Below are 28,000 nucleotides of genomic sequence, written 5' to 3'. Positions count from 1 at the left end.
CAAGCTTTATTACTGTATTTGGTAGTGTTGCTGTTCCATAGACACTGAACTGCGTTGTATACTGAGAAAAATTGACAAGCAGTATTTGGAAAGTGATATTTAAATAGATAATTTAAAATAATAAAATAAGTAATTTAATAAAGGTTGCACTATGTGATGTGTTCTGCCTTTTTTTCCTTTAGTACTACCTGGATATAAAACATTGAGACATAGAAAGCCTACAGCACAATACAGGCCCTTCGGCCCACAAAGCTGTGCCAACATGTCCTTAGAAATTGCCTATGGTTACCCATAGCCCTCTATTTTTCTAAGCTCCATGTACCTGGCCAGGAGTCTCTTAAAAGACCCTATCATATCTGTCTCCACCACCGTTGCCGGCAGCCCATTCCACGCACTCACCACTTACTGTCTAAAAAACAAAAAAAAACACCAACAACTACTTACCCCTGACATCTCCACTGTACTTACTTCTAAACACCTTAAAATTGTGCCCTCTTATGCTACCTATCTCAGACCTGAGAAAAAGTCCTGACTATCAACACAATCAATGCCTCTCATCTTATACACCTCTATCAGGTCACATCTCATCCTCCGTCGCTCCAATGAGAAAAGGCCAAGTTCACTCAATCTATTCTTATAAGGCATGCTCCCCAATCCAGGCAACATCCTTGTAAATCTACACGCACAACACACTGGAGGAACTCAGCAGCTCGAGCAGCATCCATGGAAACAAAACAGTCAGTGTTTTGGGCTGAGACCCTTTTGTCAGGATTGAAGAAGGAGGAGGCAGGGGCCCTATAAAGAAGGTGGGGGGAGGGTGGCAAGGAGAAGGCTGGTAGGTGCCAGGTGAAAAACCAGTAAAGGGAAAGATCAAGGTGTGGGGGAGGGTAGCAGGGAGGGGATAGGCAGGAAAAGTGAAGGAGGAATGTAAGGGGAAAGCACTATGGGTAGTAGAAGGAGGTGGAACCATGAGAAAGGTGATAGGCAGCTGCAGGAGGAGACAGAGTGAAACTGGGATGGGGAGAGAATTACTGGAAGTTGGAGAATTCAGTGCTCATGCCAAGGGGCTGGAGACTACCCAGACAGTATATGAGGTGTTGCTCTTCCAACCTGAGTTTGGCCTCATCATGGCAGTAGAGGAGGCCATGTATGTACATAATTGTTCCTGAATTGCTGAGTGTGGGTCTTCAGGCTTCTGTACCTCCTTTCCTGATGGTGGCAATGAGAAGAGGGCATGACTGGGGTGATGAGGGCCCTTAATCATGGACAGCACCTTTTTGAGGCATTGTTTCTTGGAGATGACCTGGATATTATGGAGACTAGTGGAAATCTGGAGCTGACTAAGTTTACTACTCTCTGCAGCTGACTTTGATCCTGTGTAGTAGGCCCCCCACCATAACAAGATGGTGATGCAGCCATTTAGAATGTTGACAATGGTACATCTGTAGAAATTTGTGAGTGTTTTGGTGACATGCCAAATCTCTTTAAACTTCAAATGAAATATAGCCACTGTTGTGCCTTCGATGTAGCTGCATTGATGTGTTGGGTCTAGGCTAGATCCTCAGAGATAGTGACACCCAGGAAGTTGACATTGCTCACTGATTCCATTTCTGATCCCTCTAGGAGTGATGCCCACAATCAGTTCTTTGGTTTTACTGATGTTGAGTTCAAGGTTATTACTGCGACACCAATCAGTAGCTGTCACATCTCGCTCCTCTATGTCCTCTTGTCACAATCTGAGATTCTGCCAACAATGGTTATATCATCTGCAAATTTATAGATGGCAGTTAAGCTATAGCTAGCCACCCAGTTACGGCTGTTGAGAGAGTAGAGCAGTGGGCTAAGCACACATCCCAAAGGTGCACCAGTTTTGATTGTCAGCAAAGTAGAAATATTATTTCCAATCCGCACAGATTGTCGTCCTCCAGTTGCAGAGGGAGATACAGAGGCCCAGGGTCTAGTGTTCTTTGGCCAGAACTGTAGGAATGATAGTGCTTTTGATCCATATTAATGATACTGACTTAAATGTGGGAGAATTAATAGTAAAGTTTGCAGATAATGCAAAAATTGCTGAAAGAAAACTTTAAACTTTCAGTAAAAATTAATTGGGTAATCAGCAGAGGAAAAACTGGCAAATGAAATTCAGTTTATAACTGTGAGTTAAGCCTTTAGAGAGAGCAATTATAGGAAAGGAATATAATAATAACCTTCAGATGCTAGGAATCTACTGCAGATGTACAACCCAATTTATTTGAATGGACAGGATAAACATTGCAAAGAATTGAGGGTTGTCATCGTGTCATCCTTCAGAATAAAATTGGAATTGGTTAACTATTATTGTTAACATGTACTAAGGTACAGAGGCAAAAACAAGTCTTGCATACTGTTCATACAGATCAGTTCATTACACAGTGCATTGAGTATTACAAAGTAATACAACAGAATGCAGAATCAGATTGTAAACTTGAGACATCCTTGCTAAAATTGTACTGTAAAGTTAATATGGTTGACATTCACCAGTGAATACTTTGGCAGTTTTCTTTCAAAAAAAATCTGCACTTTCTAACATCTTAAGTGAATAACCAAAATCAAGCACATCAAATTGAATTTGTCTTAGGATGCTGTTAATAGTCCATTAGCATACTATGGTGATTTTAGAACTGGGTCATTAGCAGAGTTGTGCACCAGAATTGTGTACAGTCCTTCCATGGAAATTGAATAGCTCTGCATAGTAGACCAATAATTATCAATGCTTGGACTTATGAACTCAGAGAGGGTGGTGATATAATATTTTTCTTAAATAGTAACATTTTCCTTGTTTACTTTTGTGAGAATCCAAAGAATAAACAGAAGTGTAACACGGAATATCATATTTTCTGGTTTGCATTAAGTAAATGCAACGTGTATTTGAAACTTATTTTTCATGGCTTGGTCCATGTAGGTACCAATGACATGGGTAGGAAGATTGATGAGGTTCTGCAAAGTGAGTTCAGGGACTTAGGTGCTCAATTAAAGGGCAGTACCTCCAGGGTTATGATCTCAGGATTGCTACCCATGCCATGTGCTAGTGGGGCTTGAAATAATAAAATTATACAGTTTAACACATGGCTAAGGAGTTGGTGTAGGAGGGAGGGCTTCAGATTTTTGGATTATTCAGCACTCTTCCAAGGAGGTGGTAGAGAAGAGACTATTTGCACATGAACTGGAAGGGAAGTAATATCCTAGCGGGAAGGTTTGCTAGTGCTGCTTGGGAGGGTGGAGGTGGAGAATCGGGATTTAAACTGGAGTTGAAGTGGGATGGGAAGCAGAGTGCCAGAATAGATGATGGAGGGGTTGTGGAGATGTGTTATTAAGAGGATTAAGTCAAGAGTCAAACATTTGAGCATGGTGCAACAAATGTACTGAGCTGCGTATGTTTCAATGTGAGAAGTATTGTAGGAAAGGCAGATGAACTCAGGACATGGATCAACACCTGGAATTATGATACAGTAGCCATTAGTGAGACTTGGTTGCAGGAGGCCAGGATTGGTAGCTCACTATTCTAGGGTTATTTTAGACACAACAGAGCAGGAGTGATTAAAGGAGGAGGGGTAGAGAAAGGTGTACTTGGTAAGTGGGAGATTCAGGAGATCCAAATGCATTCTCTATTCACCAACATTTTGTTCATTTCCCTCACTTTGTCATTAGCAGCCACACTATTAGTTGTTTGCTAGTCAAGGAAAATGTCACGACAGTGTTCATTCAGGTCAGACTGGAGAACTCATCTAGTGAGGAGTTATGGATGGAACTGAGTAATAAAAAAGGTACGATCATGTTAATGGGGCTATATTACAGACCACCCAACAGTCTAAGGGATTTAGAGAAACAAATTTGTAGAGAGATTACAGACCATTATAAGAAACAAGTTTATTATTGTAGTTGATTTTAACATGACACATATCAGAATCAAGTATATTATCACTGACATGCAGAGGGGAAAATGCTGTTCCTGCCTTCAGACTTCTGCACCTCCTGCCTGATGGTAACAGTGAGAAAATGGCATGCCCTGGGTGCTGGAGGTCCTTAATAATGGATGCTGCCTTTCTGAGACAGCGATCCTTGAAGATGCCCTGGGTACTTTGTAGGTTTGTACCCAAGATGGAGCCGACTAAATTTACAACCCTCTGCAGCTTCTTTCGATCCTGTGCAGTAGCCCTGTCCCCCCATACCAGATAGTGATGCAGTCTGTCAGAATGCTCTCCACGGTACATCTATAGAAGTTATTGAGTGTATTTGTTGACATACCAAATCTCTTCAAACTCCTAATGAAGTATAGCCGCTGTCTTGCCTTCTTTATAACTGCATCAATATGTTGGGAACAGGTTAGATCCTCAGAGATCTTGATACCCAGGAACTTGAAACTGCTCACTCTCTCTACTTCTGATCCCTCCAAGAGGATTGGTATGTGTTCCTTCATCTTACCCTTCCTAAAGTCCACAATCAGCTCTTTCGTCTTACTGATGTTGAGTGCCAGGTTGTTACTCCGATACCACTCCACTGATTGGCATATCTCACTCCCGTACGCCCTCTCATCACCATCTGTGATTCTACCAACAGTGGTTGTATCATCAACAAATTTATAGATGGTATTTGTGCTATACCTAGCCATGCAGTTATGGGTATATAGAGAGTAGAGCAGTGTGTAAGCACACACTCCTGAGGTGCACTAGTGTTGATCGTCAGCGAGGAGGAGATGTTATCACCGATACACACAGATTGTGGACTTCAGGTTAGAAGTCGAGGATCCAATTAAAGAGGAAGGTACAGAAGCCCAGGTTCTGCAACTTATCGATCAGGATTATGGGAATGATGGTATTGACTGCTGAGCTATAGCTGATGAACAGCATCCTGACCCAGGTGTTTGTGTTGTCCACTAAAGCCATGCGAAGAACCATTGAGATTGCATCTGCCGTTGACTTATTGTGGCAAAAGGCAAATTACAATGGGTCCAGGTTCTTGTTGAGTTCAGTCTAGTCATGACTAACCTATCGAAGCATTTCATCACTGTAGATGTGAGTGCTACCAGGTGATAGTCGTTAAGGCAGCTCACATTATTCTTCTTAGGCACTGGTATAATTGTTGCCTTTTTAAAGCAAATGGGATCTTCCGCCCGGAGCAGTGAGAGGTTGAATACTCCTGCCAGTTGGTTGGCATAGGTTTTCAAAGCCTTACTAGGTACTCTATCGGGATCTTACGCCTTGCGAGGATTCACTCTCTTTAAATAGAATCTGACATCGGTCTCTGATACAGAGATCACAGGGTAATCAGGTGCAGCGGGGATCTTTACAGCTGTAGTTATATTCTCCCTTTCAAAGTGAGCATTGAAGGCCTTGAGTTCATCTGGTAGTGAAGCATTGCTGCAATTCATGTTATTGGGTTTTGCTTTGTAGTTAGTAATGTCTTGCAAGCCCTGCCAGAATTGTCGTACATCCGATGTCGCCTCCAACCTCGTTCGAAATTGTCTCTTCGCCCTTGAAATAGCCCTCCGCAAATCATACTTGGTTTTGTAGTACATCCCATATGACTAGTCTTAATTTCCTTAATCAAAACTGTACATAATTCACTTTTGGTCATGAATACTGAATTAGAAAGAGTAATTCTATCATAATGAATTTAGTATACAGTATTGGTAATATAAGTCATGCAGTGTGAGGTATTAGTTGAATATTATCAATTAAATTTCTGATATTTAACTCTTTAGCAGATAGCTCAAAAACCAAATTCATCTTTCACTTTAATTCTTTACATTTAAGAGTGTTTCCCAACTTTTTTTCTGAAAAACTGGTTCTAGGTTTTTGGGTATGGCCTGTAATCCATGCAGCATTTGGATAAACCTCTTCTGCACCCTTTTAAGCTTTGGCATGTTATAATTGGGCAACCAGAACTGAATGCAGTATTCCAGATATGGCCTAACTAGAGTTTTATAAAGCTGCAACATCTTGATTCTTAAGCTGAACTCCTTGATTAATAATGGCAAGTGTCACACATCTTTACTACCCTATCAACCTATGTGGCTACTTTCAGAGAACTATGGACTTGGAACTCAAGATCCCTCTGCTCATCAACACTTGCCATTAACAGTGCACTTTCCCTTTACATTTGATTTGCTAAAGTGCAATGTTTCACATTTGACTGCATTAAGTTGTCTGCCATTTATCTACCTATATCTGCAACTGATCTATTTTGCAATGTATTGTTTGCAATCTTCTATGCTATTCTCAGCACCACCAGTCTTCATATTGTCTACAAACTTACTACATTTTTATTCAAGTCATATCACAATCAGATGTCCCTGTACAGATGCTGATAAAGCACCACTCGTCACAGAACAACCACAATAAGACCCATTCACCACTGCCTTCCCTCTGACTACTATGGGCAAGGAATTCTGAATCCTAATAGCCAATTCACCATGGGTCTTATAATCTTCTGGATGAGGCTCCCATGAAGGATCTTAACAAATGTCTTATTGAAGTCCATATAGATAACATCTACAGCTCTACCTCTGTCAACCACTCTTGTCACGTCCTCAAAACTCAGTCAAGTTAGTTAAAACATAACTTGCCCCGCTACGCTGAATGTCCCTAATTAGGCCATGGTAAATCCTATTCCCTGAGACTGCTCCCCAATAACTCCCTACAACTTATGAGAGTCTTGTCTACGGTTTCTAGGGTTATCCGTATTTCCCTTCTTGAATAATGGAGCAACATTAGCTACTTGGCAGTCCTCTGGAACCTCAACAGTGGCTAGAGCACACAAAGATATTGGTCAAGACCCCAGCAATCTCATCTCAATAACCTGGGGAATATTCTATCAGGTCCTGGTGACTTATCCGCCTTAAAGGTTCTTTAAGAGACCCAATACGACTTTGTTCTTTATCTCAAAATGCCCTAACAAATTTGTATGTTCCACAATGATCTCCCTATATGCACGTCCTTCTAGCAAATATGATGCAAAGCAGTGACTTCTTTATAATCCTCAAAGGCTCTGTTTAATTATAGCTTCCTAAAATTTGCACATGCTTCCTTTTTCTTGACTTAATTCACTACCTCTCAACATCCAGAGTATCCTTCCTGTCTACTGGAACATAGTTGTCCTGTACTCTGTGCGGTTGGTCTTTAGACACCCCCCACATGTCACATGTAGATTTGCCACAAAACAGCTGTTCTTGATGATCTCTCCTTTGTTCGTCCCTAGTATGCTCGTAATTTGCCCGGGTCCAATTTAAAGTTCCTGCAAGATCCCTGCCTATCCTTACCTACAGTTGTCTTAAAACTTAAGGCATTGTGGACACTATTTGCCTCACAGCTTTCCCACTGAAGGTCTGTCACCTGGCCAAGCTCATTACCCACCAGGCCCAGTATGGTGTCTTCTCTTGTTGGACTATCTACACACTGACTAAAGAAACCCTTTGGATGGGTCTAACAAATTCTGCCTTAGCTTACTCAAAGTATATTAGAAAGTTGAAGTCACCTCACTATACTTTTCACTAATTTACCTGTTTGTGTTTCTCAATATCCCAGTGGCTATTTAGTTGTCTGTAGAGTGGTCCCATCAGAGTGATTGCAACATCTTACATTTTTGAATTGAGTTCTTCCCATACAGAGTCAGTTGATGAACCCTCTCTTATTTCTCTCTAAGTGCAGCTGTGATATTGCTCCTGATTAATACTCTACCTTAGCCCTCATTCAATCCTCCCACCTCTCCTTACCTCCTTCTCTATCTTTTCTAAAACATTGAAACATTTAAGTGCCATTCCCAACCAAGGCTCTGTTATGGCCACATCATCATTCCAAGTCTTGATCCATGCTCTGACTGCATCACCCTAACCCATAAAACTCCTACCATTAAAATACACACATTTCAACCAGTTCATCCTATTTTGTCTATTACTTTGTTCCTGCTGGTTCTTACTGATCATCTCATCTACCTTCCTTTTAGTCCCAGCTCTTTCTGGACTGGTCCTCTGGTTTCCATCTGGAGTTAACTGCTCTGTGATACCCTAATTATTTTCTCACCTTGTGCCTGCATTCAAACATGCCTAGTCCAGCAGTCCATAGAAATTGGCCCTCTCTGACAACTGGCTCGATCAGTCCAGTGTCCCCTTCACCATCAGTTCTGATTACCTGGTTCGGAGAGACTGAACATAATTGGCTGGAGCAGATTGGGAAGGTAAAGCAGAAATTGAGACAGTGATGAGGATGCTCCAAATTGATAACTGGAAAGAACCTGATAATCAGGTGTGAGGTGCTCTCAGGGCTGTTGTACTTTGTGCCTGTCCCTCACTCCTCCAGGTTGAAAGTCACCCAGTATGTTTTCTGGGGTTCATCTGGGCTTCCAAGATGGAGTGAGTCGGATAGGTGAAGATGCACAAGACCCTGGACAGCAGGAGCAGAAACGTACCCAGTGTTGCCCTTGCCCTGATCATATTCATGTGTGACTGCAGCAGGTTGTCTGTGCAGCCTAAGTACATTGGCACCAAGTACTACCATGTGCCAAGGTTCTTTCTTTCCCCAGTGTTGTGAAGCTTGGGTCTGGTCCCGTTGCCACATTACCTAACCTTTGTGGAAAAATTTTCCAGACCAACACGTTTGACCACAAGTCCATGAGGCAGTGGTCCCCAAGTAATATTCTGCACACACTGCAGGAGAAGGACTCAATAAGTACAGAGGGGTGGTTTCTTGAGCAAACTGTCAGACCATCTGGTAGAATGCCTCATCGCCAGATCTCACCAGCAGGCACCAAGATCTTGTTTGGTTTGTGGTAAGTGGGGTCCTCCCATTCAAATCCTTCTAACATGTCTAGAACATCACTCCCACAGTATGCTGTTCCAAGAAATCTGTAGTAGTGATGAGATGGTCTTTCACCTCTTTGGAACATTTGGTTTTGAAGAGGGTGTGGAGACAGATGCAACAGCCTGTGTCATGTTTCATCTGCGCAGTTGTGTGACAGAGGACTCTCTGATCTACGGGTTGTACCCAGAGACAGAAACAAACATCAAGTGTTGCTGGAAGATCACCAACTCAGTGAAAGATGCCTTTTGTCTTCCCGAAACTTGCTGATCTGCCAGCACGTTGAGATGTCCGTAGAGGAATGCTGCAGACTGGCATATTCCAAGCTGCAGAAGAACATGCTAAGGGATTCACTGAAGCTTGGTGCAGTCACCCCAGAGGCTTGGTGGGGGAGAACTACAGTACAGGGTTCTTCTGCTACTGGCCAGGGAGAGGGCAGGTTGGAAGAGGAAGCCCGTCAATTATTATAGTAGAGCATTGCCTGAGGGACCACATAGTGACATTAGTATTACTGGCTTTAAGAAATGTAATTGAACATGACTTAACTCCTGTCTAAGAATGTAAGAATGAAAAGGCATTGCACAGTTTATTATTGTTAATATTTTGTTATTCATAAAGTTTGATTTGGTTAAAGATAGTCAAGAGAACTTTGTGAGATTTTACTTGAGACTTCTGCATTGTTCACACTTGGATGCAAACTATAATGATTTGCCAGAACCCCTTTTAATACTTTTTATGATTTGCACTTTTTAAAAATCTTGATGAGACCTTTATCCTAATTGAGTGTAGGGTTCTTGGGGTTGCATGACATGTTTTATTTTACTGTACTGTTAATTCAATGTGTAATAATTATTGAACATGTTAATGTTCACTGAAAGCACCATTGGGTTTTTGAAGGCCCCACTGAGCTTCTGTTCACAATTTTTTTAACATAATTCAAGAAATGTTTTTCAAGGACAGTATCATTCCACCAAGCTAATTGATAACATGGATTTTTATTTGCATTGTTAGCTCTATTAATTACACTCGTTTAATTTATGTGTTACTGACAAAATGACACTGCTTGTCTTCAATAAATTTGACTGCTCTGAATGTTTTTTTATAAGAGTGTGACAACTATCTGCCATGAAATATTGCTTTGTTCTGCTATTTCTACTTCTCTGAATTCTTGAGTTCTTTTCTCACTTTGCTCAACTTTATCTGTACTATATCATCTGTTTTATGTCAGATTCTGCAGGTGGGATAAAGAACTGTGCCGCACAGCAACAGTCCCATCTGCCATGATGTCTGTGCCACAATGGTGCCAATTGCAACTAACCACATCTGCCTGCACGTGCTCTATATCCCTCCATTGCCTGCCTGTTCATGTGCCTGTCTTAAGCCAACATTGCAAAATGCAGTAATGAGATGCATTCATGAGTATCACCTCCAGTCTTGAGGACTGTTAGATCTGACAAGTGAATGGCATAGTTTTGTTCTGAGCAGTCTGATTTCCTCTTCTCATGTACTCCTCTGATGTTGTACTTCCAAATGATTCCATAAGTTTTTTGGAAAAAGCTGCTTGTATAGTACAACATGTACTGGTTGTGTTAGCATAATAATTTCAAGTTCAAGTTTATTGCTATCTTACTGTATATACATACAACCAAACAAAACAATGTTCCTTTGGACCACAGTGCACTCACACAGCACATAAACCAAAATATTGCACTTTAAGTAAGTTAATTTAATATAATTCAAAATGCATGTAGTGAAGTGCACACAGGTAAACAGATCGCTGTCCTAGTGACAAGACCTCAGTGGTGCCAGGGTATCCATTTAGTTTCACAACCTAAAGGAAGAAGCTATTGCCTAGTCTGGATGTTTCTGTACCCACTCCTGATGGTAGTGGGTCAAAGAGATTGTAGGATGGGTGATAGGGATCCTCAACAATGCTTTGGGCCCTTCGTTTGCAACTCTCCTAGTAAATGTCACAATGGGGAGAGGGGTGGAGCAAGACCCTGATATTCCTCAGCTGTTTTTACTTCCTCTGCAGGGTGCTGTGGTCCAATGCCTTGCACGGTTTATGTTTGGATAAGTATTGGCTTAGACCATATATGTCAAACTCAAGGCCCGTGGGCCGGTGGAATTATCTTTGGCCCGCGAGATAATATCTAATTACTATTAAAGCTGGCCCCAGTCATCGAAGCGCCTATGGCGTATGATATGGCTAATGCTGAGTTTATTCAGGTACCAGGTTTTCAGGGTTTTTAGTGTTTATTCGGCAGTCTTCTTCATAAGAAACGGAATTTGTAAAGTGAAACACTTTGTAGTTATAGCAGAGACTGAGACACATGAGAGCAGGCTGAAAAAACGGAGGCAACGAAAGCTGCGTTCGCACGCGTCCGACTGATCCGGCCCGCATGAAGCTGCATTTTGCTCAATCCGGCCCGTGACCTAAAATGAGTTTGACACCCCTGGCTTAGACTGTTGATGTAGACAGTCAAATTTGAAACCACAATGATGCATGAGAAATTTAATTACTTGGTATTAAATACACATGAAGTAAGCTACCACCAATATTATTCATTATTGAGATACAGCGCAGATTGGACCCTTCCAGCCCTTCAAGTCATGCAGCTCCAGTGACTCCTGATTTTGCCCTAGCTTAATCATGGGACAATTTACAAAGACTAGTTCACCTACTAACTGGTACGTCTTTGGACTGTGGGAAGAAATCAGAGCACCCTGAGAAAACACTCATTCCATGGTGAGGACATATAGATTCCTTACAGATGATGTTGGAATTGAACTCCAACCTCAAACGCCCCAAGGTGTAATAGCATCATGCTAACTGCTACAAGACCATGTAGTGGTCACAAAAACACTGGTATGTTGTGAAAACCTGTCTAGTTCATAGATGTTCTCAAGGGAAGTAAATTTGCCATTATTTTACCAAGTCTAGCATGTTAAGTGTTTCCAGATATACTATAATGTGGTCGACTCTTGACTGTCCTTTGAAATGGATAACAAGCTACTCATTTCAGGGGAATTTGATAAATGCTGGCCTGGTTGAGAACATGCCAAGTTTAAAAAATAAATAAATTGTGTTTCAAGTACTTTACAGATAATGAAGTACTTTTGAAGTGTAGTCACAGTTGTAATGTGGAAAATATGGTAGCTGATTTGTGTTCAATAACATCCCACAAAAAATGTTATAGATTAACTGTTTCTTAGTAGTTTGAGGAAAAATTGTTCACTCTACTGAGAGAAAGGCATTTGTTATAGGGTTTGGGGGCTGATAGAGTCTTGGTTTAACATCACATCCCAGACTGAGTAGCAGTCCTTCACTACTACTCTCAAATACTACTCACTTAGGGTAGCCCCTGCAGTAGTGTGACACTTCTATGTATTGTGTGAGAAAAATATACATAATTTAAAAATAGGTAATTTGATTACAGTTACACTTGTGTTTAGCAAACAATTGTGCATCTGTATCATCATTGTTTATTGACAATGATTTATTTAAAGTTAAGATTTTAAAGTGTATTCCATTTTGATAACTCTTGTCAACTGATAATGTTCTGTTTGAAAGCACTCATAAAAGTAAAGCTTTGAGATCCAATATGATATATTTGGCAGTCAATTTAACAAATGTAGTTCGTCTTAAAACTTTACTCCCTAACTATTTAGGAAATATGGACGATTCCTCTGAGGATCAAGGAGCTAGCTGTGGTACTGATAGGTCAGTAATTATAGTGCTGTCCTAGTTTTGAGGCACTGCGTGTTCAGACTTCAATGTTGCTATGTGTATTGTGACGAGTTCACTATTCATGTAGCGCGAGAACAGCAAGATGAACTAGAAGTTGCATAATTTTGTTACCTGATCTTATATTTAATTTTAAACAAAACAAACTTTTAGGGTAGGTGGGTGTTAGGGGCAATCTGCACAGATGCAGGAGGCACGTCTGAAGGCATACAGTCATGACCTGGGTCAGATTTGATTTGCATTGAGGCTTCAGTTGAATTCTCTGGTTGGTTTCGTAAACAGGAGTCTGTGGGTGAGATTAGCATATTAATAAGGTGCTTGCTAATCAACTCCAAATGGAGCTGGCTGTAGGCTACAGAAGTGCTTTTAGCAGTTTGCACCGGAAAAGATGGCTTGGGTACACGGGAAACATGAGGAGAATCTGAAACTTGAACACAGGTCTGTGGATTTCTTTGCTGAAGAAATTGTATGCTGTTCTGCACCACTGTGTAACCAGTAATAGGAGAACTAATGTGAAAACGCATATGAAAGGAAGCAGGGTTTTTGTGTTGTACCGAAGTGTCTTCCCAGCCCCCTACTGGAACCCATACGGACAGCATTGAATTGAGACATTGTATGCAGTAGCTTGACTAGCGTGTATGCTGGCAAGGCCTATTTCAAGAAGCAGGTGTCGTCTGTATGGAGAAGAGCGGGTGCAGTCCATTCCCAGTATGCTGGGCTAAAGGTATTGGCGAATAAAAAAAATCTTACTCATTTAATGAACAAAGAAAACTTTGGCAGAAATGTAACATGTTTGTTTAATCTAAAGTGATTTATATAGATTTTTGTAAAGGATTTATTTTTAATTGCCTTTAGTGGATTGGGGTAAGAATCTTTTGTTATTTGGCAGCAGTATACTGATTTGTTATGTTTACTTTGCCCTTGTTTCTATTTTTAAGTGATGTTATCACCATCATCAAGTATCAGAAAATTGACAATCATTAGCATAGAGCTAAAATATGGGAATAAAACATTTAGTTTAAAAGCCAATTTGTATTAAGCTAGTCCAACCTTAACTTTTTAATTGTAATTACCTGCTATGACCTGATAGGGTTCCTCATTTTGTCAGAGTCCAAAGTGCAGATATTTGGCACTGCATGTTTAGGCTGTCTTTTCCCTTTGATTGATTTTTAAAAAAATAGCATTTCCTAATCTCAATGCTTAAACAGAAGGAATTAAAAGATATATAATTTCTACACCTCACAAGTCAGCCAATGTAAGTACTTTTGAAGTGAAATCACTAATTTTGTGTTAATTTAGTAATTTCATCCTATTTATTGGGTTGTATAAAAAAATGCCCTTTTGTATACTCTAACTAAGGTAAACATCTCAGGCGTCCCAATAAACATGCTTTAGCTGTACAATATTTCAAGCCTCCCACATGTCTGTGATTTGAATGAAGATGTGCACATGTATATGGCCTGTCATTTAAATCTGAGTTTGTGTAGCTACATAGATATATGAGTGGTTCCCACACATTGAAAGGTATAAAATATATCCGTTATTTAAAAAAAGAGTTGCAGAGAATGAGGAAGTGCATGTAGTTATCCTGAAAATGGTGGAATCTATTAAAAGTAATAACGTGGCCCTTAGAATATAATCAGATTGAGCAAAGCTGGCATGGATTTAGGAAAAGGAAATCCTATTTGACAATTTTAGTTTTCTGAGCTTGTAATTGGCAGAGTAAATAAGATAACCACTTGATGAAATGTATTTGGACTTTAAAAAAAAGGACTTTGACAAGATTATTAAACAGATGTAGAGTATATAAAACTGGGATATTATATGCATGAATGAGAATTGATTAGTGGGCAACAGACTTATTGGAAATAGCGAATCATTTTCAGGTTCATAAGATATGACTGGTGGTGAGATGCCACAGTGATTTGTGCTGTGGCCTCAGTTGTGCACAAGCTGTGTCATTGACTTGGGTGAGAGAACACCTGCAACATGCTGACGTGGGTCTTAATGAAGAATGCTCAGATAAGTTTTTGGGTGATGAATTCCTAAGCACATGTTAGGTGAACTATGATGTGGAGAAAGAAGAGTTCATGCTCTTCAACAGGAAAAATATAGAGAATTTTAGTTTAAACAGCAAGATCAAAATATTTTGTGCTCAGTATGACCTTGGTCTCCTTGTGCATAGAGCATGTGAAGTTGGAGATAAATCATTATCCACATCTGTGAAGAGGATGCATCTCAGCAATGCAATAATCTTGACCATCTTCAAGAAAGGAGACATAAGACAGAGAACTATATAGCAGAGTCTCTATGCTAACTACTGAAGGAAACTATTAGCACCCGAGTGTTTGAAATCCGGAACACACTACTGGAGTGGCTGGTGAAGGCAGGCTCTTTCACAACATTTAATATAAGTACTTCATTCAGCATTGCATTTGAAACTATGACCCAAATGCTGGAGGAAAAAAAGAACTGGTGTAGATACAAACACGAGGAAATCTGCAGATGCTGGAAATTCAAACAACACACACAAAATGGTGGTGGAACACAGCAGGCCAGGCAGCATCTATAAGGAGAAACACTGTCGACGTTTCTGGCCGAGACTCTTCGTCAGGACTAACTGAAAGGAAAGAAACTGAGAGATTTGAAAGTAGTGGGGGGAGGGGGAAATGCAAAATGATAGGAGAGGACCGGAGGGGGTGGGATGAAGCTAAGAGCTGGAAAAGTGATTGGTGAAAGTGATACAGAGCTGGAGAAGGGAAAGGATCATGGGACAGGAGGCCTCGGGAGAAAGAAAGGGGGAGGGGGGAGCACCAGAGGGAGGGGGGGACTCTGCTCTCAAATGCATCTCTCCCATTTCCTGCACATCTGCCCTCACCCCATCCGCCCCCCCCCCCCCACCCCACTCGGGATAGGGTTCCCCTTGTCCTCACCTACCACCCCACCAGCCTCCAAGTCCAAAGTATAATTCTCCATAACTTCCGCCACCTCCAACGGGATCCCACTACCAAGCACATCTTTCCCTCCCCACCTCTTTCTGCTTTCCGTAGGGATCGCTCCCTACGCGACTCCCTTGTCCACTCATCCCCCCCCATCCCTTCCCATCGATCTCCCTCCTGGCACTTATCCTTGTAAGCGAAACAAGTGCTACACCTGCCCTTACACTTCCTCCTTCACCACCATTCAGGGCCCCAGACAGTCCTTCCAGGTGAGGCGACACTTCACCTGTGAGTCGGCTGGTGTGGTGTACTGCGTCCGGTGCTCCCGGTGTGGCCTTTTATATATTGGTGAGACCCGACGCAGACTGGGAGACCATTTTGCAGAACACCTAAGCTTGGTCCGCCAGAGAAAGCAGGATCTCGCAGTGGCCACACATTTTAATTCCACGTCCCATTCCCATTCTGATATGTCTATCCATGGCCTCCTGTACTGTCAAGATGAATCCACACTCAGGTTGGAGGAACAACACCTTATATACCGGCTGGGTAGCCTCCAACCTGATGGCATGAACATTGACTTCTCTAACTTTCGTTAATGCCCCTCCTCCCCTTCTTACCCCATCCCAGACATATTTGTCTGTTTGTTTTTTTTCTCTCTCTCTTCCCATTACTCTGCCTGTTCTCTATCTCCTTCTGGTGCCCCCCCCCCTCCCCCTTTCTTTCTCCCGAGGCCTCCTGTCCCATGATCCTTTCCCTCTCTAGCTCTGTATCACTTTCGCCAATCACTTTTCCAGCTCTTAGCTTCATCCCACCCCCTCCGGTCTTCTCCTATCATTTCACATTTCCCCCTCCCCCCACTACTTCCAAATCTCTTAGTATCTTTCCTTTCAGTTAGTCCTGACGAAGGGTCTCGGTCCGAAACGTCGACAGTGTTTCTCCTTATAGATGCTGCCTGGCCTGCTGTGTTCCACCAGCATTTTGTGTGTGTTGTCTGGTGTAGATACATGTTGGTTGGCATGGCTATAGTGCCCTATGGCCTTGCTTTGGTGTTACATGAGGTTTTGAGAGATTTCTTAAAATACTATTTCAAGGGATGTGGGCGTGTTGAGCTTTACCTTTACATTCCCATCCCCAGATTCCCTGAGAAGGTGTTGGTTAGCTGCCTTCTAAGTCCAAGGGCATCTAAGATGTGGATATACTCACAATAGTTAGGGGGGGAGATCCAGGATTTTTGACCTGTGATGGTGAAGGATTATTTTCAAGTCAGGATTAGATGTGGCCTGGAGGGCATTTTCCATCTAGGCTGTCGTATTCCCATTCATTTGCTTTTCTTGTCCTTCCAGCTAATAGAGGTTGTGGGTGTGGAAGGTGCTGCCCAAAGTGTCTTGGTGAGCTGCTGCAGTGAACTCTGTAGATGGTCAAACTGCTAATACTGTGTGTTGGTTGTTGAATGAATGGTTGTGGACTGGCTGCTATGTCCTGCATGGTGTCAATTGGGTGATGCTGCACTCATCCTGGCGTGTGTAAAGTACTCCATTGCGTACTTGATTTGAGCCTTGTAGATGGCGAACAGACTTTTTGGGGAGTTGGAAAATGAGCTATAAGTGCAAAGACATCAATTATGTCAATTAGTTATTATTGTGAGTCTAAACTTAAAATATCATGTGCAGTTCTCGTCACTGTTCCTTGGCACATTTAGTAGAATTGCTTCTTCACAGCTACAGTAATCCAGGATTAATCATGACTTCTAGGCTATCTGTATGGAGTTTGGGTGTTCTGATGATTGTTTAGATTTTCACTGGGTGCTCCATTTTCCTTCGACATCCCAAGAACTGCAAGTTGGTCGGTTACTTGGCCTTCGTGATTGTCATGAACATTGTAGTTGAAGATGAGTGTTAGCATCTGGGGGATAGAGTGGGTAGGAATTGATAATAGGGAAAATTAGTGAGATGATGTTTTTCTGTTTCTATAATATGAATGCTTTGTGAGGTGCAAAGATCAGAAAACATAGAAACATAGAAAATAGGTGCAGGAGTAGGCCATTCGGCTCTTTGAGCCTGCACCACCATTCAGTATGATCATGGCTGATCATCCAACTCAGCACTCTGTACCTGCTTTCTCTCCATACCCCCTGATCCCTTTAGCCACAAGGGCCATATCTAACTCCCTCTTAAATATAGCCAATGAACTGGCCTCAACTGTTTCCTATGGCAGAGAATTCCACAGATTCACCACTCTCTGTGTGAAGAAGTTTTTCCTCATCTCGGTCCTAAAAGGCTTCCCCATTATCCTTAAACTGTGACCCCTCATTCTGGACTTCCCCAACATCGGGAACAATCTTCCTGCATCTAGCCTGTCCAATCCCTTTAGAATTTTATACGTTTCAATAAGATCCCCCCCTCAATATTCTAAATTCCAGTGAGTATAGGCCTAGTCAATCCAGTCTTCCTTCATATGGAAGTCCTGCTATCCCAGGAATCAATCTGGTGAACCTTCTTTGTACTCCCTCTATGGCAGGAATGTTTTTCCTCAGATTAGGGGACCAAAACTGCACACAATACTCCAGGTGTGGTCTCACCAATGCCTTGTACAACTGCAGTAGAACCTCCCTGCTCCTGTACTCGAATCCTCTTGCTATGAATGCCAACATACCATTTGCCTTTTTCACTGCCTGTCAATGACTGGTGTACAATGACACCCAGGTCTCGTTACACCTCCCCTTTTCCTAATCGGCCACCATTCAGATAATAACCTGTTTTCCTGTTCTTGCCACCAAGGTGGATAACCTCACATTTATCCACATTAAATTGCCTCTGCCATGAATTTTCCCACTCACCTAACCTATCCAAGACACCCTGCATCCTCCTCACAGCTGACACTGTCGCCCAGCTTCGTGTCATCCGCAAACTTGGAGATGCTTCATTTAATTCCCTCGTCTAAATCGTTAATATATATTGTAAACAACTGGGGTCACAGCACTGAGCCTTGCAGTACCCCACTAGTCACTGCCTGCCATTCTGAAAAGGTCCCGTTTACTCCCACTCTTTGCTTCCTGTCTGCCAACTTATTCTCTATCCACATCAATACCATACCCCCAATACCGTGTGCTTTAAGTTTGCACGCTAATCTCCTGTGTGGGACCTTGTCAATAGCCTTATGAAAATCCAAATATATCACAACCACTGGTTCTCCCCATCCACTCTACTAGTTACATCCTCAAAAAATTCTATAAGATTCGTCAGACATGATTTTCCTTTCACAAATCCATGCTGACTTTGTCCGATGATTTCACCGCTTTCCAAATGTGCTGTTATCACATCTTTGATAACGGACTCTGGCATTTTCCCCACCACCGATGTCAGGCTAACTGGTCTATAATTCCCTGGTTTCGCTCTCCCTCCTTTTTTAAAAAGTGGCGTTACATTAGCCACTCGCCAATCCTCAGGAACAAATCCAGAATCTAAAGAGTTTTGAAAAATTATAATCTATGTCTTAAAGAAATATGGGAACAAGGTACTTTTGAGAAATCCTGGATGACTTCCGATAAAATAGTAGCGCATGCGAATGCAGCAGCCTCTCATGCCAACCAAAGGTACTTTTTTCTTTGTAATTTTTTTATGATCCAAAATTTCTACTCCAAGAACGTTGGTACTGTAGTGCCACTCCATCAGTGTGCTGCTTGCTGATCAGAATAGCTGGACTGGTGTTGGCAGAGCAGTCCATGGTATCAGAGAGGCCGATTGGATTGAATTGAATTGACTTTATTATTACATCCTTGACTTTATTTCTTGCATCCTTCACATACACGAGTAGTAAAAATCATTACATTACATCTCTGTCTAAATGTTCAATGTGCAATCATAGTGTGTGTGTAGCATCCGTTAGTCTCACGAGACCATGGATCTGCACCCTCTCAAGGGTGCAGGCCTGGACAGGGTTGTATGGAAGACGGGCAGTTGCCCATGCAGCGAGTCTCCCCTCTCCACGCCACTGATGTTGTCCAAGGGAAGGGCAAGGGCTGATACAGCTTGGCACCACTGTCATCACAGGAGTTGCTAGAACGAGGTTGAAGGCAATGTCAGACTGTCTTAGGGACTCCAGCTCTGGATTTGTCCTCAGGGTTTACTCCCAAAGCCTTTCCCATGATTGGGTATGGCCGCAAGGCAGCGGAGGTTTGATATCAGAGTTTTCCCTCTCTTAGATGGACTGCCTTCCCAGGCTGACGAGCTCCATCTACCCGAAACACTGGTTTAAGGCACCAGGACCCGCCTTCGCCCCTTCTCCTGTCTATAGAAGCAGTTCCACCTCTTAGAGGCTAAGCCACATGAGAAGGCCAGAAGGTTGTCAAGCCGAGGGGTGGTAGTGGGGACAAGCTCCCACTACCTACAAGTGCTCCTCATGGCATGCGCCTCAAATAGCCTCTGACAACCAAGTCCAACTCCTGGCAATCATAGTAATTCATAATAAATAGAACAGGCAATGTAATATAGAGTACACTCAAATCAGTGTGAATTAATCAGTGTGATGGCCTAGTGGAAGAAGCTGCCCCCAGAGCCTGCTGGTCCTGGCTTTTATGCTGCGGTACTGTTTCCCAGATGGTAGCAGCTGGAATAGATTGTGGTTGGGGTGACTTGGGTCCCCAATTATCCTACGGGCTCTTTTTACACTCCTATCCTTGTAAATGTCTTGAATCATGGGAAGTTCACATACAGGTGTTCTGAGCTGTCCATGCCACACTCTGCAGAGTCCTGCGATTAAGGGAGGTACAGTTCATATACCAGGCAGCAATGCAGCTAGTCAGGATGCCCTTAATTGTGCCACTGTAGAAAGTACTTAGAATTTGGGGGCCCATACCAACTTCCTCAACTGTCTGAGGTGAAAGAGGCGCTGTTGTGCCTTTTTCACCACACAGCTGGTGTGTACAGACCACATGAGATCCTTGGTGATGTGGATACCAAGGAACTTAAAGCTGTTTACCCTCTCAACCCAAGATCCATTGATGTCAATAGGGGTTAGCCTGTCTCCATTTCTCATGTAGTCCACAACCAGCTCCTTTGATTTTGCAACATTGAGGGAGAGGTTGTTTTCTTAACACCACTGTGTCAGGGTGATGACTTCTTCTCTGTAGGCTGCCTCATTATTACTTGAGATTAGAGCAATCAATGTAGTGTTGAAGGAGCTGATCAGGATATTGAAGGAGTCTGTCAAGATATCGGAGGAGCAGATTTAGGTCGAGAGGAGCTCGCCTGGCAACAGACCATGTTGTTGCCTGCTATTCTGAAGCATCGAAGTTGGTGCAGTACAGGCAGTCCCCGAGTTACGAACGTCCGACTTACGGACAACTCGTACTTACAAACCAAGGAAGGAGAACACCATCTACCATTTTAAGCCGGATCGCAGTGCCATCCACCATTTTGTCGTTGCCGTTGTCACTGTGTTTAACTTTGTATTTGGCTTAAATTTTTGTTAATAAGATTCACCCTGACACCCCCCCCCCCCCCCCCCCCCCCCGTTCCGGTTGGCTCATGCCGCAGTCAGATCAGCACCAGGCTAGAGAACGGAGGTTCCCGAGTTCGATTTAGTGATAGACCGGTCCCGTGCCGGATTGATTATCGATCCAGTGACTCCTGTACCATCCATGCCGGGTTGATGTCGAGCTCGCAACTCGAACTCGTAAAAAAAAACACTGCCACCTCCAGTTTAAATTCCCACGCGGAATATTGTGGAGGATCAAATACCCAAACCCAGCACAGCCCCCACTTGTCCCATTTAACCTGTCTCAGTGCGGTACAGTTTAGCACTTGGGGAATCAGTGCTGTGGTTCTTAAGACCCAGCAGACCTCGGGAGCCAGCGCAGGTCGGGACCTGCCGCCTGCAGTGTTTCTGCTCCACTGACGGGAAGCGATCGCGATTGAAAATAAAGCGGAAATAATAAAGCGTTTGGAAAAAGGTGAAACACTATCGGTCATTGGAAAAGCGTTAGGCTATAGTCGGTCAACGATTGGAACAATTTTAAAGGATAACGGATAAAGTGAGAATAATGGAGCATGTGAAAGGCCCTGCTCGGATGAAAGCTACAATTATTACTAAGCAACGCAGTGGTTTAATTATTGGAATACATACGTTTCTTAAGTGTTTTATATGCATAGAAATGTAAAATATATACTATATACTAAGACAAGTGTTTGACTAACTGACACTAAATAATACCGGATGTGCTTGTTCCGACTTACGTACAAATCAGACTTAAAGATGGACTCAGGAACAGAACTCGTACGTAACCCGGGGACTGCCTGTATAACCATGGGAGATCATCTCAGACATTTCACTTGCGATTGCAAGATGCTGTTTGACAGTAATATTGTAAGTTGCTGCAGGCCTGTTACCCTTGTCTAGTGGAGAGTCCTACGACATAGGAGCTGTGTAGTTTTGGTTGCTGCTTTTGGCTTCAAGCCTTGGGCTTGCCTGCTGCTGCAGACCAGGTAAGAGACGTCGAATTGTTTACAGCTTAGTGTGCGAGTGCGGCTGGAGTCTGGCCTCTCCGGTCGGTGCTGATCTCCTGTGTTGGAGTAGTGGAATGACAGGCTGGATTGAATGCATCTACACTGCCAGGATACTGTACCATTGATTGCTGGACATTGTCGCTCAGGGTCTTGGACCATAAATATATATATTTTTTGTGTTAAGATGCTTCTTTGCTCGCTATTTTGAATTATGTTACTCGCTACTTATGGATGTTTGCTTGCTATTTTGAATCTTTTGCACCTTGGCCCCAGAAGAACGCAGTCTTGTTCAGCTGTATCTATGTACGGTTTGAATGATAATTAAATGATTTGATTTGAATATGTGTAGTGAAGGCTTACCACATTGATCCTTGGAATTAGCTGGGCAAGTGTGGTTGGCTGGTTGGCATTTGAGGAAAGGTGAAGCATCGTGTGTCCAATCTGTACAGAGTTTTGTAGAATTGTGATGTGATCTTTTTGAAACAGACAAAGTACTTACAAGCTTTAACAGGGATTAATTTGGGCACATGGAATCCTTGCTAACCCTGTAGATAGGATTCACAATTGGCTTGGCCAAAGAGGATAGGCAGTGGTGGTTGAGGGCTATTTCTCTGACTAAAGATCTGTGACCAGCTATGTTGTTCCACAATAATCTGTGCTGGGACTTCTGTTGTAAGTGAAGCATGAAAATGTACAGTTGCAAGAAAAAGTTTGTGAGCCCTTTGCAATTACCTGGTTTTCTACATTAATTACTTGTAAAATGTGGTTTGATCTGCATCTCAGTCACAATAATAGATTAACACAGTCTGCCTAAACTAATAACACACAATCAATTGTATTTTTCATGTCTGTATTGAACACATTGTTTAATCATTTACAGTCCAGGCTAGAAAATCCTTTAGCAGCAATAACCTCCACCAAACATCTCCTGTAGCTGCTAATCAGACTTGAACAACAGCGAGGAGGAATTTTAGGCAATTCCTCCATACAAAATTGTTTCAGTTCATCAATATTTCTGGGATACCTTGCACGAACAGCCCACAGCATCTCATTTGGGTTAAGATTTGGACTCTGACTTGGCCATTCCAAAACATGTATTTTCTTCTTTTTAAACCATTCTGTGTTGATTTACTCATGTGCTTTGGGTCATTGTCTTATTGCATCATCCAACTTGTATTAAGCTTCAAGTGATGAACGGCTACCCTGACATTCTCTTATAAAATGCCTTGATGCAATTCTGAATTCATTGGTCCCTCAGTGATTGTAAGCTGTCCAAGCCTTGAGGCAGCAAAGCAGCCCCAAACCATTATGCACCTTCGACTATGCTTCACAATTGGGATGAGGTTTTGGTGCTGGTGTGCAGTGCCCTTTTTCCTTCAAACATAACAGTGTGCATTACTGCCAAAAAGTTTAACTTTTGTGTCATCTGTCCACAGAACATTGTCCCAGAAGCATCGTAGAACATCCAAGTGGTCTTTTGTAAACTTGAGACATGCAGCAATGTTTTTTTTTGCAGAGCAGTGGTTTCCTTCATAGTGTCCTTCCATGAACACCATCCTTGCTCAGTGTTTTTCTTACAGTGGACACATGAACAGAGACTTTAGCAAGTTCTAGAGGTTTCTGCAGGTCTTTTGCTGTTACCCTTGGGTTCTTTTTCACCTCCTTCAGTATTGCATGTTGTGTTCTTGCTGTAATCTTTGCAGGATGCCCACTCCTTGGAGAGTAGCAACAGTACGAGTTTGCTCCATTAGTAGACAATTTCTCTTGCTGTGGACTGATGAACACTCAGGCCTTTAGAAATGCTTTTGTACCCTTTTCCAGCTTGTTTTGATTGAGGCGTTGTACATATAAATAGATCTTTCTTGAGAAGAGCAGGCTCTATCAGTAACCTGATTTTGTGTCTTTTTTTAAGGGCAGAGCGCCTCTACAATCCACACCTCCAATCTCATCTCATTGACTGGAACACGCGACTCCAAATAGCTTTCATCAAAGGCATTGTCCCAGATGTTCATATACTTTTTTGAACCTAGACTGTGATTGTTTAAGTGGCGTACTCAGTATTGATGAGAAGAAGTATAATTGTGTGTTATTTGTTTAGACAGATTGTGTTCGTCTATTATTGTGACTTAGATGAAGATCAGACCACATTTTATGAGTAATTAATGCAGAAAAGCAGGCAATTGCAAAGGGTTTACAGACTTTTTCTTGCAACTGTAAGTGGGCTGATTAGTAAGTTTGCAGGCAACACCAGAATTACTGGAATTGTGAACAGTGAGGAAGGTTGTCAAAGGAAGTTCAGGAACAGCTACTTTCTTGCAATTATCGTGTTCTTGAACCAATCTGCATTTCCCTAATAGTACACAGCACCTTACCTACCACCCCATGAGCTGCCGTATCCAGCATATCATTCTCTATAACTTCGCCTGGATTCTACCACCAAAGTACATTTTCCCTCCTACACCCCCACTCTCAACTTTCTATGATGATTACAAAGTGATTCCATTGTCTACTCTTCCCTTTCCACTGATCTCCCACCTGGCACTGAACCACAAAAATGGAACAAATGCAACATTTGCCTCTACATCTCCTCCCTCAGCACTGTTTAGGGGCCTAAGCAATTCTTCCAGGTGAGGCAATGCTTCACATGAGTCTATAGGGGCCATCTACTGCATCTAGTACTCCCAGGGTGGAGGCCTCTACATCGGTGAGACCTGATGTAGCCTGGGGTCTGCTCTGTTGAGCACCTTTACTCCACTTGCCAGTAAAAGTGGGATTTCCCGGTCACCACCCATTTCAATTCAACTTCCCTTTCCCATTCCGACATGTCAGTCCATGGCCTCTAGTATCACAATGGGGCTACTCTCAGGATGGAGGAGTAACACCTCATATTCCATCTAGGTAGCTTCCAACCAGATGGTAATTTTTCCCACTTCCCCCACCTTTTTACTCATGACAACTTCCCCCTTCCTTTCCAGTCCTGAAGAAGGGTCTCAGCCTGGAACATTGATTGTTTGTTCATTTCCATTGATGCTGCCTGACCTGTTGAGTTCCTACAGCATTTTGTGTGTGTTGCTGAGAAAGAAATGAGATGGTTTTTCTCTAAGCTGTTTTGTGTGCCTTTGGAACAGTTTCTCAAAGTGTGGAAAAATCCGAGTTTTTAGAATATTTTTAAGATAAAGGTAGATTGATGACTGATGTGCAAGGCAATAATAGGTTACAGTGCTTAGACAGATACATAAGAGTGTAGGTTACAATCAGATCAACCATTATCTCATTAAATAGTGGAGCAGGTTTGGGAGGTCAAGTGTATGTTTGTATTGTTCATTAAAAGACCTGTAAGTTCCTCAATAAACTCAATACCTAATTTACTAAGGAATTGCTTGTCATCAAAGTGGTTTGTTTGTGACACTGTGACAAAATGTGAGGTGTAAGGAATTGTTTATGAAATTAAAAGACTTAATTGAGATGGAGAGGGATAGGTCATCAGAGAAATAAAGCTCAATATATGCATTAAGGATATTTAGAACATAGAACAATACAGCACAGTATAGGCCCTTCTGCCCACAATGTTGTGCCGATCCTTAAACCCTGCCTCCCATATAACCCCCCACCTTAAATTCCTCTATATACCTGTGTAGTAGTCTCTAAAATTTCACTAGTGTATCTGCCTCCACCACTGACTCAGGCTGTGCATTCCACACACCAACCACTCTCTGAGTAAAAAACCTTCCTTTAATATCCCCCTTGAACTTTCCACCCCTTACCTTAAAGCCATGTCCTCTTGTTTTCAGCAGTGGTGCCCTGGTGAAGAGGCGCTGGCTCTCCACTCTATCTATTCCTCTTAATATCTTGTATATCTCTATCGTGTCTCCTCTCATCCTCCTCCTTTCCAAAGAGTAAAGCCCTAGCTCCCTTAATCTCTGATCATAATCCATACTTTCTAAACTCTCTTAGGTCCACAGAAAGTGTTACTTGTCAGTATTACTGCAGCTCATGTAGGAGGGTGTTCTTTTTAAATGGACAGTGCAAGAACTTCTCCATTTATGAAAATTGGGAAAGGATTAATTAGATTTTCCTGGTCGTTCAATTTGTATTTGTCCTATTCCAGTTAGAAATGAACCACTAAGATCAAGGTAATTATACTCATCAAATTTTGCAGTAGATGATGATGTATTTGGCTTCAGCATCTCCTGTCTGAGGAGAAGATGAGCCTTGGTTCCTTTGCCAGTCATGTCTGCTGAAATATTGGCCATATCCACATATGTAGACTGTGTATTAATTCATAAGGACCTTTGTTTATATTACATTTTGAACCTTTGTGTTATTTCCCAGTATTTTGAAATACTGAGTAGGCTATTTAGCTTTTACTCCATTTTAAGTAAATTTCAGGCTGGTTCCATACCTTGGTCATTTTCCTGTTGATCTTCCAATTTTCTTTTTTTAAAAAAAGCTAAGTAAAGAATAAAAAAAAAACCATAAGTTTAATCATAAGATCAAATAACAATAAAGTATATTGCAATAGGAAGAGAATTGAGGTTTGTTGGGGACACGCTTAAAGTTTCATAGTTGGTATACTAACTATATCAAGTTTGCTGAACAAATTTGAAAGGCAAATGACTACACCTATTCTGAGCACCACAAACAAAACTAACATTTACCTTCTACTTCTAATTGTCCTGGAAATTTAAACAAGTGGCTTATTCAGTCATTCAGAGGCCATTTAAGAGTCAAACACATTTGTAGCTCTGGAGTCACATATAGAATAAAGATTGCCTTCTGGAAAGCCATTATCAACCAGATATGTTTTCACAACAGCCTAGTATTCATGTAGTTATCATTACTAAAGATTAGTTTTATTAAACTTCAGAATACTATCTGAATTTAAATTCCACAGAGAACTAGGCCTCTGAATTGATCATTTAAATACATGGTACCCAATAGATGTTTGATACTATTCATTAATCCTGAACTGTCATTCCTCTAACATTTTTTCCCATGGTGAGTTATGGAAAATATTGATCTTGAACTGAGGAGGCATTTGAGAATCATTTGCATTGATGGCTGCTGATGAATGGAAAATGCTGTTTGAAATCCTGAGTATTTGGTATTAATATATTAAAAAAAAGAAATGATTCAATTTTGAAATGGTCTCATGAAGGCAATTTTTTGGCAAAAAGCTACATTTTAAGTAATTATTTTAAAATCCATTATAATATATAAATTGCTTTAAAAGATCCCATTCTTAAACACGATTTCTTAAAATTCAACATTATTTGCTTTATGGCTTGTCCAAAGCATATTACCTTTCCTAAAGCTGCTGCTATTAGGAAGTGACTGATCAGGAAAGTACAATGACAGGGTAGTCTTTGCTTGTCTGTGCAGCTGCAGTGGTTCAGTTTCAACCCCTGTTTGTCATTGATCACAGCACACAATGTAGGTCAATTTCAAGTGAAAATCTCCCCACACAACATTCTAAATGAGCAAAACATTTAATGACTATTTTCAGACTGCCTTCTAAAGCAGAATGCCCTGTGTGATTGTTAGCCTTTGTTTATTCAGAATAAAGTTGTCCGGGAGGACCCTTGGCTCTTAAAACATGATTATAGGTAGTCCCCCAGTTACAAATGTCCAACTTACAGACAACTCATACTTACGAACCGAGGAAGGAGAACGCCGTCCACCATTTTAAGTCAGATCGCGATGCCATCTGCCATTTTAAGTTGGATTGCAACGCCGTCCGCCATTTTAAGTCGTTGCCGTTGACACTGTGTTGAGTGTGTAACTTTGTATTTGGCTTAAATTTTTCTTAGCAAGATTCACCCTGACCCCATCCCTCTCCTTCCGGTTGGCTGGTGTCGCAGTGAGATCAGAGCAGGCTCGAGAACAGAGGTTTCCGAATTCGATCCAGTGACAGACCACACCTGTGCCGGGTTGATGTCGATCCATTGACCCCTGTACCATCCGTGCCGGGTTGATGTC

At 41.9% G+C, this 28,000-nt stretch overlaps 1 protein-coding gene across 4 annotated transcripts in view; it reads left to right on the top strand.

Moving 5' to 3' along the window:
- Positions 1-28,000, top strand: part of LOC140728745 (focal adhesion kinase 1) — a 527,596-nt gene that overhangs the window by 193,698 nt on the left and 305,898 nt on the right. Inside the window, exon 1 of one of the 4 annotated variants that reach the window (XM_073047774.1) lies at positions 13,068-13,303. The exons of the other annotated variants lie outside the window; for them this stretch is intronic. Coding sequence (XP_072903875.1) covers positions 13,258-13,303 — 46 coding nt within the window. The 5' untranslated portion in view covers positions 13,068-13,257. Of the gene's footprint in view, positions 1-13,067; positions 13,304-28,000 lie in introns of those variants that run through there. 4 annotated transcript variants of the gene reach the window in all.

This window comes from Hemitrygon akajei, chromosome 1, assembly GCF_048418815.1.
Source record: "Hemitrygon akajei chromosome 1, sHemAka1.3, whole genome shotgun sequence".
In the NCBI taxonomy this organism is placed as follows: Eukaryota; Metazoa; Chordata; class Chondrichthyes; order Myliobatiformes; family Dasyatidae; genus Hemitrygon; species Hemitrygon akajei.
The sequence above is the reverse complement of the archived record's forward strand: the minus strand, read 5'-3'. Positions and strand labels throughout refer to the sequence as shown.